At 47.1% G+C, this 13,613-nt stretch overlaps 1 protein-coding gene across 4 annotated transcripts in view; it reads left to right on the top strand.

Moving 5' to 3' along the window:
* The window catches only part of UXS1 (UDP-glucuronate decarboxylase 1), a 97,420-nt gene extending 84,325 nt beyond the window's left edge, over positions 1 to 13,095 (top strand). For all 4 annotated transcript variants that reach the window (XM_087426319.1, XM_087426318.1, XM_087426321.1 and 1 more), the window contains exons 11-15: positions 980 to 1,023; positions 4,857 to 4,917; positions 7,325 to 7,382; positions 9,328 to 9,431; positions 12,243 to 13,095. In XM_087426319.1, the coding sequence (XP_087282445.1) occupies positions 980 to 1,023; positions 4,857 to 4,917; positions 7,325 to 7,382; positions 9,328 to 9,431; positions 12,243 to 12,374 (399 nt within the window). In that variant the 3' untranslated portion in view covers positions 12,375 to 13,095. The remainder of the gene's footprint in view (positions 1 to 979; positions 1,024 to 4,856; positions 4,918 to 7,324; positions 7,383 to 9,327; positions 9,432 to 12,242) is intronic.
* Positions 13,096 to 13,613: the final 518 nt, after the last annotated feature.

The following is a 13,613-nucleotide window of genomic DNA, read 5'->3' as shown; positions in this document are numbered from 1 at the left end:
TCAGGGAGTCTCTCAGGGAGCCTTCTGTTTCAGTCTCTTCGTTCTAATTAAGTGGTATAAACTGCAGAATTCACCAGCTTATTGTTGAGCACATGTGCATCGAGCACTTGGGTTGTGCTGGCTGCATTGGCAAAGATGAGTCAGACATGACTCCTGTCCCAGGGAGCCATCAGCTGGGAGGAACTGGCAGGAGTAGTGAGTCTAAAAGGTGAGGGAAGGACCACGGAGCACAAAGGGCAGAGCAGTCCATTCTGTCCTTGGGATGAGCCAGAGGAGGCATCACCGGGAGGCAGCATCTGAGCTGGTCCCTGAGAGATGAGTAGCGCTTTGCCAGGCAGACAGCAGACGAGAGGATGTGTAGCGGGTGGAGAAGAGAACGCCAGCACAGAGGGGGAGATGCAGAAACATATAGTGGACACAAATGGAGGCTGAGGCCCTTCCCTCCCTCCCGCCACCAGTGTCTCCTATCCAGAGTCTCCTGGGTGCTTCTCAACCTTGGCCACACACTAGAATCACCCGGGAAACTGGCTGTAAGAATGCCGAGATGCCTGCCTGCCTCATTCCCAGAGGTTCTGTGGGCCGGCCTGGCGGAGCGCCCGGCTGTTCTGACGGGGAGCCAGGGTGGAGGGCCCCGGGTAGATGCGCTGACCGGTATTTGTGTGTGGGTCTGGACTCGGAGATCTCTGTCCCCAGAACCTGACGAAATGCCAGACACATCATAAGACTCTAATGGAGGCTGAGTCCTTCCTTTGCTGTCTTTTGAGGAAAGACTTTACACATGTACTCATGCACACATGAAGTATTTCCGCTGCCTGCTCACTGTTAGGACTTAAATTTGAAGTAGGAAATGTGAGTTGGAGTGTCGCTGGCCCTGCAGCATCAGTTTTGGGGTCAGTCTGTGCCCCTGGAGACTTAAGGAAGCTGCCCTCTGGTTGCGGTGTGGTTTTCTCAGGAGCCCTAACTGTTGGTTTCCTCCTAGGTGTATGGATCTGGGTCGCAGACAAGGGCCTTCCAGTACGTCAGGTAAGACCCCCAGGCTCCCTGCGCCAAGCTCCGCCCACCCTAGCGACGGTTCCAGCAGGGGTGGTGCAGATCCAACAGACATTAATTATTCTCGCAACTGTAACTACATGGCTTGGTTAAAAGTTCATTTTAATTTTCAGATGGGAACGCTCTTGCCATTCTTTTTGCAGTCGTTGAAGTTTTACGTGCACATCCTTGACTTTTGACTCATGTGCTGCTCTTTTACTGCCACCTAGTGGTGCCTAGGCAAACTTGCCCAGCTCTGAGAGTGGTGGTTTCGGTTCAGGTCAATTTAAGGTTTGGCCTTAGTCACCCAACAAACCTACTTATTCCAAAATCTGACCCATTTTAAACAGAGCTTTCTAGGGTAGATGAGATTGTCCTCATAGAGGGAAAGATAAGAGAGAGTGTTCTAATGTTGTCAAATTTTGTGCTGAAACTGAATGCAGGTAAGAATATGTTTAAGAACCTTGTTGAGTAGTCTCAGATGGTGATTTTTATTGTTTTCTTGGTATTCCTCAAATCTAATTTTTTGTTGGTCAGTTCAGTTGACGACAAATTTTAAAATGCAGTTTGGGTTCTGAGAGAAGAGTTGCCATGTAGGCAGTTATATATACCAAAATATTTTCTCACATGACACAGTTACTGTGAATTTTGTATAAGTTTCTGGTATCTGAAATCATTGTAAAATCCAGTTCTGTATTTTGACACCATATATTTTCACTTTTCAATGCAGATACCCTATAATGCCAATCAGTTGGAAAATGCTATTCCTGGTGTCTTGAGACCATCCCAGGGGTGCTGTCGGGGTGAAGTGGTGGCAGTAGGGGTGCAGGTCTGGGCAGCCCCCCAGCCCACCTCAGCAGTCACATAGACTGTGTCTGATAGTGTGAGGGTCCAGGGTGGACGTCTCTTTCAGAAATGGAGCTATTAGTGAAAAATAAATAAATAAATAAAACCACTGTAGATTTTTCCAGGAAGCGTTTGTGAATTTTCATACTTAGTCCAAAAGAAAGCTATGAATAAACATATAACGGTCAGTGTTTTTTCTCCCCACCCAGTAGTATCTTGCCAAGCAGGGCAGAAAGCCTGGGAGCATAAAATAACGGACCCACTTTGTTGCCCAAACGTTCTAAGAAGGGATTTAACCAGGAAACGGCAGCTGGCCCTCCCTCAGGATTGCTGTCATCTCAGAGCGCTTACCCAGGCAACACATGCTCAGAGGAGACTGCGTGCACGTTTCTGCATCGGCCGTGTTGATCAGACCTCTGTGTATTGCGTGCCATCTTTCCATAATAATGTGTTTTCATCCCACCTCCTTCGCTCCCTCCCCTCCCAGTCTATGTGCTTTCTGGAGGGAGTCTTGCATTCTTCAGTTACACTGAATTTCCTCCAGCCTCATCCATGCCCCCAAGATTACTCCAGCTATAACACCACATGAAATACTAGTGAGACTGCACAGTAAAGGGAAATCAGAGCCCATTCTTCTCAGTATTCCCATCACATCAAAGGCATCAAATACAAAATTCATTTTATTTTATTTTGTGAGGAAGATCAGCCTTGAGCTAACATCTGATGCCACTCCTCCTATTTTTTCTGAAGAAGACGCCCTGGGCTAACATCCGTGCCCATCTTCCTCTGCTTTATATGGGACGCTGCCACAGCATGGCTCGACAAGCAGTGTGTCGGTGCGTGCCTGGGATCCGAACCGGCGAACCCCGGGCCACCTCAGCGGAGTGCGCGCACTTAACCGCTTGCACCGCCAGGCCGGCCCCCAAAATTCATTTTAAAACAGCCTCAAATACATCTTTTTGCTAGAGACTAAAGTATTTTAAGACTTCAGTGATGCATGTGCTGCCTTCCATCAGCTCAGGGCAGAACATGCCCTGCTGCCTGGGCCCGGTTCACGCGCATGGTCATCATCTCATGCCAGCAGCCAGCTTGGAAAGAAGACTTAAGTCGTTTCACTAGAAGTGTTGTTGGTAACCCTTTCAGAAACACTTTCCTCATGAGATGGCATCATCGTTTCCTCCCCTGCTCTGGAGATATTCGCTCAAGTCTCAGGTTAGGGGCTGAGAAAAAGAGCCTCCCGTGACTTACCAGACCCAGGAGAGGGCTTTCCACTGCCACCTTTAGGTGGGCAAGACTCAGCTGAGATCGGTAACTTACCCAAGTGCTGCTATTTTTAATAAGCTATTTTTTGGAAACTGAGAATCTTTTACTTCACAGTTAAAAATGCACAATGGCTGATTCTGTGGTTACTGTACAAAATTAACTGTTTCCAAAATCCATGGTTGCCTTAAGGTGGCATTTCATGGTTTCTGAGGTCTAGGTGATCATACCCATCGACATCTTGGCATGACCGTGTTTGCTATGTTCATGGTCAGGGTGCGTCCTCATCCACATAATTTAAAAAGTCACTTTGTCAAAATGACACTTTTAAAGAGCTGCAGGTTAAATGAGTGTGGTTTGTGCAATTTTGACCTTAAAAGTTGCCGGTTTATTACATAAAAAATGCGTGGCCTGCCCCCCTTACCTCCCCCAATGAGGATGACTGTATAAGAGTCAGTCGTCTTCCAGCCTAATATGGACCCCCCTCCCAATTCAGTATTAAAAACGATTGTGGATGCTACTGGATGGCAGCTTTTAATGTCTTCTTATGAATACGCAGAGACGTATGCCATAAGAGAACGTGTTGTGGTGTAGTAATTACTGCCATAGTGATGAAGTGACTTTTTGCCAGTTCCTAGAAAAGAGAAATCATCCAAAGTTAGCAGATATTTGCATTTGTGCTTGATCTGTGAGACTAGAATGACTTCAGGCATGTTCGTATAAAACATTTGTTGTAAGCAAAAACTCAGCACATAGTTTGTTTACTTAATACCCCACCAAAAAATTTTTTTTTTGATGAAAAGGAAAGCAAAAACTGAGGTTTTCTTTTGGAAGTTTACGATAGTAACCTGCTCCTTGCTAGTAATGATGGAGGAGGAGGGAGAAGTTTCAAAATAGACTTCATTTGGATCACCAGAAGAGAATTTCAAAAGTCTTCTAAGAAATACAGCTGATGAAAATAGACTTAGAGAAGTCTTTGTGTCTAGCAGTGAGGTGTCATTTTTACGAAGTAACTTTTTTTTAACAGAGCCACACTTTAAAGCTTCTGAAAATAAGCACCAAACCTTGGTAAGCGACAGTTTGCTTACTTCTCTTCACCTTCATGGCCCCATCGATCACGATCCATTTGAAACATCCAGATGTCCCTGACAGTGTCATACGAGGTGTTCCCTTGGGGGTGGTGGACCGAAGGTTGAGGGAGTAGGGAGCCACGTTCCCGTTTAGTTCACCACTCAGGTTTGCTTTGTCTGTGATTTGCCAGTGTGGGGGTTACATACTGGAGTTCTTGCATTACAGTGGATCTTATTTTTTTAAAAATCATCTGCTTTGGTATGCGCCAACTACCTGGGTTCACATTATACATGGACTTGCATCAGAAAGTTGTATAAATGCCATCTTTTTTGGGTGTGTGCCTATTTTAATTTATTTTTTAGTTGTTAAAGGGTTTCAGAAACACACAGAGTTGATAGCTCAACCCCATTGCTCAGTTTGCATCCTGTCTAACCGTCTCTGCCCCACACACTGAAAGCACACCCCACATGTCATTTCATTTCATCCGTTAGTGCTTCAGCATTCCCAGCCCCCTCTTGTGTGCAGGGTTTTGTGTTGACGTTCAGGTTTCCGTTGGGCTGGGCTTTTTCTCTGGGAGGTGACGTGCCTGATGCTCGGCACCAGCACTCTTCAGCAGGCGGCACCTGACCTGGCCGTCTCTTCTTTTCTAGCGACCTCGTGAATGGCCTCGTGGCTCTCATGAACAGCAACGTCAGCAGCCCGGTCAACCTGGTGAGTGCAGCCTCCCCTTCCATCTCTCCAGAACAGGTCAGAGTTCCGTTCTTCCGTGAAACCACGAGAAGCACCAGGCTGGGCTTTATTTGCCATCAGCACACTTAGGACATGCGTGTTTGTTGCTTGCTGAATGTGAATACTAGAGAAGAACACAAAGCAAAACGAAGTAAGAGTTACAGAGAAGTACAGCATCTGCACGGTGTGGATGTGCAATGTAATTGGCACTAAACCAGCTTCGTCCACCTGAAGGGCCCAGGTCTGAAAATTGCTGGAGCTTTGTGGTGGTAGTAGATGGACATTTTTTGTGTGCATTCCTTTCTCCATCATTTAATGTATAGATAATCTTTCTAAGACTTGATATAGTGAGTTTTCAGAAGATGGGGGTTGTCAAGAAAGTGTCCCACATGTTGATCACGTCTGTAGTTCAGCTGTGCAGACCACCTTCCCTCCTCCGTTGCTCGCTGCAGTCCCAGAATCTCGCTGTTGGCAGCATTAGAAGGTTGCTTTGCCCAGTCTCTCTTCAGCCTTAAACACTTTCACTGCTGGTGAACTTGCTTCCCCTCAAAGCAGTTCATGCTGTCATGTTCTGGCTGACAGGAAGTTTTTCTTTATGTTTAGAACTAAAATCTCGTTCTCTGTACACCTGCCCGCTGGCCTTACTTCTCCGCCTGGAGGACCATTCACAGCTAGTCAGATGTCTCTGCAATATGGCCGCTTTCCAAGGATTTAAAGGTTGAGGTCATACCCCCGAGTCTTCTCCTCTCCAGCTCTTTCAGCCAGAGTTCATGTCATGCTGGAGTCCTCCTACCTTCCAGTCACTGTGTTCTGAATGCTTTCATTCCATCTCGTTTAAAACATGAAGTGTCCAGTGTAGACTGCCCAGCATTCCAGATGTTCTGCTTCTGTTGATGGTAGTGAAGGGGCTCATTAGGGAGCCACCTCACTGCCTCACCTGGACAAAGCCTTGGGGTCTATTTCAGGGGCTTCTCCCAGACCACCTCTTCTGCTTCCTACTACGTTTTAGATCCCTCAGATGGGTGTGGCCCTGCCTGCTTATTTCTTGGAAACCACGTCGCTCAAAAAACTTTCTTGTACTTTTCTTTGTAACCAGCAGTCTTAAGCATGTTCCATAGCATTCATTGTTCACTGAGTTGGGAGGGAGTTCTTACCAGATAGGAAGGGGTGCCCTGGAGTCGTCGCCCCCTTGTGGGCTGTCGGCCAGTTCGTGGATACTGGTGGCTGCAAGCATCGAGCCCGCACTGCTTCCACTTTTGAAGAAAAATGCAATTAAAAACAGAATAAGACGTGTCTTCTGAGCATTTGCTGGCCTGACGCTTGTAAAGGCCCTGCCACCCTGACCCCTGTATTTTCCCTACATCCCCTTCCAAATGTGCGTGTTGTCTGTGATCCCTTTGAGCATCCACACTCTTTTCTTTAGATACCATGTTCCTTCTTTCCTCTTTTTGGGGGCCTTTGCACAGGGACATTTGGGAACACCCGTCTCTTGTAGAAACCTGTCTTTTCTAAAGTCTGAAGAGTGTGTCTGCCAGTAGCCCTGATAAAGACTGCCACCTTATCCCAAATTCCCATCACTCCACATTGCTAGTCAGTCCTTTCTTTGTGCCCATAATGAGGCCCAAGGTCCCTGCGTGCCTCTCTTATCTTCTAGCTTCAGACCAAACTAGTAAATTGGGGATGAAGGGTATTTAGGATATGTAATTGCCAAACTTTATGGTTGTTTCTTACGATCAGGAGTAGGGTGGCAAATAAGAGTAACAGGATTGGGAAGGGAAGGGGGGCGGTGGTTGCTGTATTGTGTGATGGGAGGGAGACAAGGAGAAAATGGTTTCCCTTAGAGCACCCCAAAAAGTAAGCGTACTTTATAAACCAAACTGAGTCCTTCCCTCTGGCTTGCCCAGAGCCCTCATCTTCGAGTACCTTTCATTCCTGTTATGGTTTCAAGTGTGAGTTTGCGAGTCTTTTATTACTTAAGCTGTTGACATAGAGCACCCAGAGGGAAATATATTGTCTTAGGAGAGCTAAAATAAAATTTGCAGAACAAATTTTTATGCCAAGTGACACTGCACTTACAGTGACGTTAGATACAGAACTTGTCTGTCCTGGTAGCTCGGCTAGCGCATGTGTGTCCACGTTAGATACTCTTGAGTTAGCCGGACGGGGTTCTTGTCAACCATGAGTCTGGAGGACAGAGGCAGAGACAGGTGAGTTGAGCACTTGGCCAGGCTGAGTAATCGTCATCTTGATGATGTGAGACGTGAAGAGGCAGGAGTCTGGAGACTTCCTGAGACGCCCATGAACGTCTCTGAAGACACGCATGTGGTTTGGGTGGTGAGGTGGCTGCTGTTTCAATTACGCTTATAACCAGAAACCATTTCTTCTTTAGGGGAACCCAGAAGAGCACACAATCCTCGAGTTTGCTCAGTTAATTAAAAACCTTGTTGGTAAGTAGGACAAACACCTTCCTGAGTGAAACCGGCTGCACTTACCCTATCAGTTAATAACACCTTGACTAGAAAGTGGGTAATTTATACAAGCTAATTGAACTGGATAGATAAAAAGCAGAACTTTATCGGGAACACTTGATTGTTTTCTGATTCTTTAATTAAGTAATGGGAAGATACAGCTGAAGAGGTGGGAAAGGAGGCTGGCTTTGTGCACAGTTGTAATTGCAGGTCTGTGTGGAGTGGGATGAGGGCTTGGGATGTGTTTGTGGTAGGTCCTTCTGCACAGGTGACGATTGTTTCCAAACACTGGCAGTGAGGAGCATGAAATTTCAGAGAGCAGAGAGAGAGAGGCCGGCTCGTGCATTTCTGACGGAATCTGTTGGCGAGTTTTAAGTTCTATTTACAGTTCTGGCCAACCTGGCCGTGAAACATTGTGGGCAGTGTAGACATGGGGAGTAGCCCCAGTCAAGGATCTGCTCTTAAGCCACAAGAAGTTTGTGTATTTTCAGCCGGCCCCTGGGTTGCAGGCCTGTTGGGGGAGCCCTTGGTCACGTCATCAGGCCTACTGGCACTCTGGGAAGTCTGGCTCTTGGGGAGTGTCTGTTTTACGGGGTTGATGGAGAAATTTGAGTCAAAACACAACCGGATTGGAGTGTGGTTGGCTAGACTGGGGGTGTACGTCATGTAGGACGTTCTGGAGTGGCTGTCCAGATGCTACACTTGGCTCAATTGATTCTTCAGGGTTGGCCTTCCTGGCATTGAGCTGTCATCCGCCAGCACTGTTCTGATGAGCTCTGGACAGTTGGACAGGAGAGGGGTGGTCTTCTGCAGACGTAAACGGCAGCCTCTCGTGGCTCCAGCAGCCCCCATTCAGGGCCATGCCCCAGCTTTTCCCTTCTGAATCTGTCTGTCCCTTCCCAAGTGAGGAAGGGACGTGCTTAGATAACAGCTGGTGTGGCATCTAGGCCATGGAAAACCTCTCTTCCCAGAGTGGAGCCCCTGGGCCAGCATCCTCAGCATCATCCAGGCCCTTGTTAGAGATGCAGACTCACACCCACCCACGTCTCCTGGATCAGAATCTGCATTTTCACAAGCGATGTGCATATTCAAGATTGAGAAGCGCTGGTCTAAAGCCTGCGTGGGCCACAGTATGACCAACCGTGTTTCTGTGAATGGCTGTGTAACACACCACCCCCACACCGCAGTGGCTGAAAACAGCCACTGTTTGATCTGCTCAAGATTCTTCCATGAAGGCTGGCCTTCCCTAGGAGTGTCTTCTAGCTGACGGTCACTGGTGTGGTTTCATTCTACTGGCCAGCAGGGTCTGGATCCAGCTAGAATGCTGGACAAGCCAGGCTTCCCTGTCCTTCTGCATGTGGTGTCTCCAGGATAACTGGACATTTTAGGTGTTGCCTCAGGACTCGATGCTGCAGGCACATAAGTGACCAGGTTTCTGTAAGGCGCTGGCCTGTTACTGGTCCTCCCCCCTACACTCTACTGGTTAAACAGTTGAAGGCGAGCTAATTACTCCAAGGCATGAACGCCCCAGGTGTGGCTCGTTGGGGACATCAGTGTCACAGACCACCATACACCACACACCACATTTGCTGTTTTCATGTACTTTGGCATCGGACTTGGTGGGCACATATGCTGTGTCAGCTGATGGTGGGTGGTCAGCCTTGGAGCCAGCAGTGTGGGGCAGACCCTCCTGTTTCACTCGGGGTAGCTCAGGCCTCTAGAGGCAGAGGAACCTGCTCCTCACCAAGTTCTTGACGGGCCAGAAGTACAGTCCCTCACGTTGCTAGGTGACTTGTGAGAGATGTGTTATGCAGTCTGCACCCTTACTCGCTGCACAGGTGGGATTTTACTTTGATGTGTACAGTAAAAGTCACATTTCTAGTGGTTTGTGATTGTCTCTTACTTTTTTTTTTTAACAACTCAGGTAGCAGAAGTGAAATTCAGTTTCTTTCTGAAGCTCAGGATGACCCACAGAAAAGGAAACCAGACATCAAAAAAGCGAAGCTGATGTTGGGGTGGGAGCCCGTGGTAAGTGTGGGCGAATTACGTGGCCTCGCAGGGAAAGGTCTCCACATGCCACATCCGTGTCCCTGTGGGTGCTGGCCATTGTTGGGTGGCCCCCAGCAGAGTGAGGTGGGCTGGGCATCTGGGAAGACCAGGCATAGGGTTTTCTTCAGGTCATTACACAGAGTCTCATATCATGTGTCTCATTCTCTGTTACGGGGAAAGTGGCTTGGGCCTCCTAGGGGCTCTGTTTTCGTAAAATCCCACACGCACACAGCTTACTCCCAGGAAGCAGCGTTGAGGGGATGGCAGCATGTGCTCTGGGCCTTTGTTGACCTGCCTGTGTCTCCTCGGCCTGGAGTGTCTTTGGACGTGCAGGGTTGGGCCAGGTTGCTGTGTGAACTGAGTGAGCAGGTCCACACCAGCTCCTGCGCAGGTACAACACCTGCTTAGACGTGAGAAAGACTGAAGGCGAGGAAACAAGTGGACCTTCGTGCCTTCCCTTTGCTCTCAGACTGTCCGACTTACTGTGGCCTGCAAGAAGGTTCTTCTCCCTCTGTCTAGAATGCTTGTCCTCCCGGGCCCTGTGTCCTCCAGGGCTGCCTAGATTCCAGGGCCGCCTGTCCCCTGGGGCTGTGCGTGGCTGCTGCCTTCTTATCCTTCAGGCCTCAGTTCAGAGGCCATCTCCTTAGAGAGGCCTTCCTGGGCAGCCACACCCACAGGAGCAGGCTCACCCCATTTACCTTATGTCATGTCTCTGCCTTCCCTCTTTGCTTCTTTGCTTACCCCCATGGGCCCTGCTAGAATGTGCCTTCACTGAGGGCAGATGTGTTGGGCTTGTGTACAGTACCCACAGCAGCTGCCGCAGAGCCTGCCTCACAGTGAGTGCTCGATAAATGGAGGACCGTCCTGGGTGTGGCTCTGCGGGTTGTGGCTGCCTCCACGTTAGGTCACAGGCCCAGAGAGGTGGGGGCACGGCCGAGGGCTGTTTACGCTTTAGAAAATGTATGTAGTACTGAAGGTAGGGAAGGAAAAGTAATTTTCCCTCTACCCTTCTGTGTTCTTTGCTGAGACCCCCACGTAATAAAAAACAGATTAACAGGAGAAGAACAAACAGAAGTTTATTAACATGTATCTATGGGAGTTACCCAGGGAAAAACCAGTCACTCAAAGGGGTGGCTTAGAATTCAGGCTTAAATACCATCTTAACTGGAAAAGAGGAGTGGGGCACATAGGCCTCTGAGAGGAGAGTAAATGATTTTTAGGAAAGATGAGTGGGCCCTTAGAAGACTGGATGGAGATATGATTGTGACACACTTCTCTGATGTCAATGTCTAGTCTCCTCTCTTGTGACGAGTCAGTCCTCATGGGTGATGCAGTTCCCAGGGAGGGGACTTAATGACAGTTGAGTTCCTTTTGGAGCGTCTGTCTTTAGGCAGATAAGGGGAGTTTAGAGAAAGCCTCTCCTGCATTGGCTGTTTTTCAAGTGCCTACAGCTCAGGATAATCAGTATACCAAAGTGGCCTGTTCCTGGGGTGGCGTGTTGAACTGCTCCCTTCAGAGAGCTGAGTCAGTGGAGACAGAGCATGGTGACCCTAAGGGAGGTGAGAACTCCAGCCACTCCTTATTTTGTGCTGTGACCCACAAGTCTGAGTGATCTGCTGAAGGCCACTGAACTTTGTTGAATGAAATAAATATAGGATCATTAGATTAACAAAACCTAATGTCACGATCCCAGATGTACGGCATGAGTCACAGCAGGCAGAGGTCTTCATGTTTGGAAAGCATGTGCCCTTGGTCCCTTTGTAAGTAGAACCTATGTTTTAACTGAAGTATTTTGAAAAAAGTTAAATACACATTCACCACGTAATAGCTCCTGCTTCTACAGTATGTGAAGTATGTCTACAGTGGGTATTTTTATTTGTCTGGAGTTTAAATGTATAATATTCTAACATTTTTAGAATATGGGGAATTTACCACTAGTTTCCCTTTCTACTAGTAGTTTTAATTGCTAGGAAATTTTTGAGGGCTCTTGTCCAAAGAAGCTTTTAGTCATATCTTCATTTTCCCACGTGTCTGTTTTTAACAGCTTTGTTGAGGTACAGTTGACATACAGCAAACTGCCTCTATTTGAAATGTGCAATTTGATAAGTTTTGACGTATTTTTATACCTGTGAAACAGTCGCCACAGTCAAGGTAACATACAGCCCTCTCCCCTGAGGTTTTCGGGGTCCCTTGGCAATGCCTCCCTCCACACTCGTCCCTTGTTCTCATGGCAGCCGATTTCATTTGTTTCCTGTTTGCTGCGGGGCAGCTCCAAATCAAGATTGCTTCCGAGGTGTTGTCAGGGATCCCTTTCAGACTCAGCCTCTTGGGTCACTGGGGATGAAAGTGCAAAGGGCAAATGTCATGTGGGCAAATGAGGCATATGGATCGGGCACAGATGCTTCTCAAGCATCTTCGCTCCGTGGTAGACTTCTCCTGAAATGAAGGTGTGTGTGTGCGTTATTTCTAACGTGATCTCAGGGATTGATTCAAACTGGAGTAGATGCCAACCAGCAGGAGGAGGTTTGGGGCCTTTGGGGGGTTAGAGCTCGTTTTATGTCAGTTAGGAGTGAAATGTGTCAGACTGCACAGCACGCTCTGAAGGCAGCTGTGGAAGGACCTCTGGCTTCTCCTGGTTGGCCAAGTGGCCGAGGGACCCACGTGTGGTGCTCTGAGTCCCTCCAAGAGCCCTGACCACAAATTGGCACCTCCCTCCTGCAAGGCCCGGGCCAGTCTGCTGCTTCTCCCAACAGCGACCCTGCCTCTCATTGCCACTTTCTCCTCCCATAGGTCCCGCTGGAAGAAGGGCTAAACAAAGCAATTCACTACTTCCGGAAAGAACTCGAGTACCAGGCAAATAATCAGTACATCCCCAAACCAAAGCCCGCAAGAATAAAAAAAGGACGGACGCGCCTTGGCTGAAACCTCACCTCCTGGGACGAGAGACTCCCTGTGCACACTTGATGGGATGTATTTTTTTTTTATTATTTTTTATTTTTTTTAAAGAAAGACTTAAACAGGTGTCATGAAGAACAAACTGGAATTTCATTCTGAAGCTTGCTTTAAAGAAATGGATGTGCCTAAAAACTCCCCTCAAAAAACTGCAAATTTTGCCTTGCACTTTTTAAATCTGTCTTTTTATGTAAGATAGTGTAGATGCATCTCTGCGTATTTTCAAGTTTTTTATCTTGCTGTGAGAGCATATGTCGTGACTGTCGTTGACAGTTTTATTTACTGGTTTCTTTGTGAAGCTGAAAAGGAACATTAAGTGGGGTGAAAAATGCTGATTTTATTTATAAAAGTGGGTACTTGTAAAGGAGACATTATACTATGCATAAAGGAAAAATAACAAAACAACCTACCAGTATTGTCAGGTGGATGGCGTACCGGCATTTATCCTTCGGGCGATTAAAAGAGTTCTGTTTGAGAGCTTTATGTTTCTTTTAATTCAGAATTTTTCCAAGGTCTAGTTTTTAGTCGCAAACTTGACTTTGAAATATTTCTGTTGGTTATCATGATCAAGGACATTTGAAATCACTACTGTGTCGTGCTGCGTATTCTGGGTTGGGGGGGAGACAAAGTTAACGTATTCTTGGTTAACAGTAGTTAAATATGCTATTTTAATAAAATATTGAAACCTTCAGTGTTAAAGGTTGGCTTTCTGCTTTGCATGGTTCATTGTTGGATTGCTAAGAAAAATATTGGAGAACTTAATTTAAAAGAAAATTCTGAAAACATCCAGGTTGTTATAATATTGTGATTTGATGAGTGGATATTGAAAACATTTACATGCTACTTGAGCTGAATCTGTGCACATGGTATTGACTGCTGTGTGGAGCGAGTTTCAGGTCTTACCCAGGCTTAGAATCATCGTGTGTCCTTCCGGCAGCACAGACCAAATGGAGAAAAAGAAGTGCCATTTGTCATAGTGATCTGTGAACCAGACTCCTTGAGTGAAAACTTGGAGAGCTTTCACTTTCGTTAAGAATTCTCTCAAGGTTTAGTGTTAGGAGTCTTTTATTGCTTTTATAACAAACGGGAGAACGATGCAGTAAGTTAAAGCAACACATTTTCCAAGTCAGTTGGCTCTGCAAGATAGCGACAAAACCTGAACCAGCACCCAGGGCATAAAGCATCTAGCAGTTGGGCGGAACGCTTGCT

Source organism: Ceratotherium simum, chromosome 40 (genome assembly GCF_057802395.1).
Source record: "Ceratotherium simum simum isolate JZ-2026a chromosome 40, ASM5780239v1, whole genome shotgun sequence".
Classification (NCBI taxonomy): Eukaryota; Metazoa; Chordata; class Mammalia; order Perissodactyla; family Rhinocerotidae; genus Ceratotherium; species Ceratotherium simum.
This window is presented reverse-complemented; position numbering and strand designations above follow the sequence as displayed.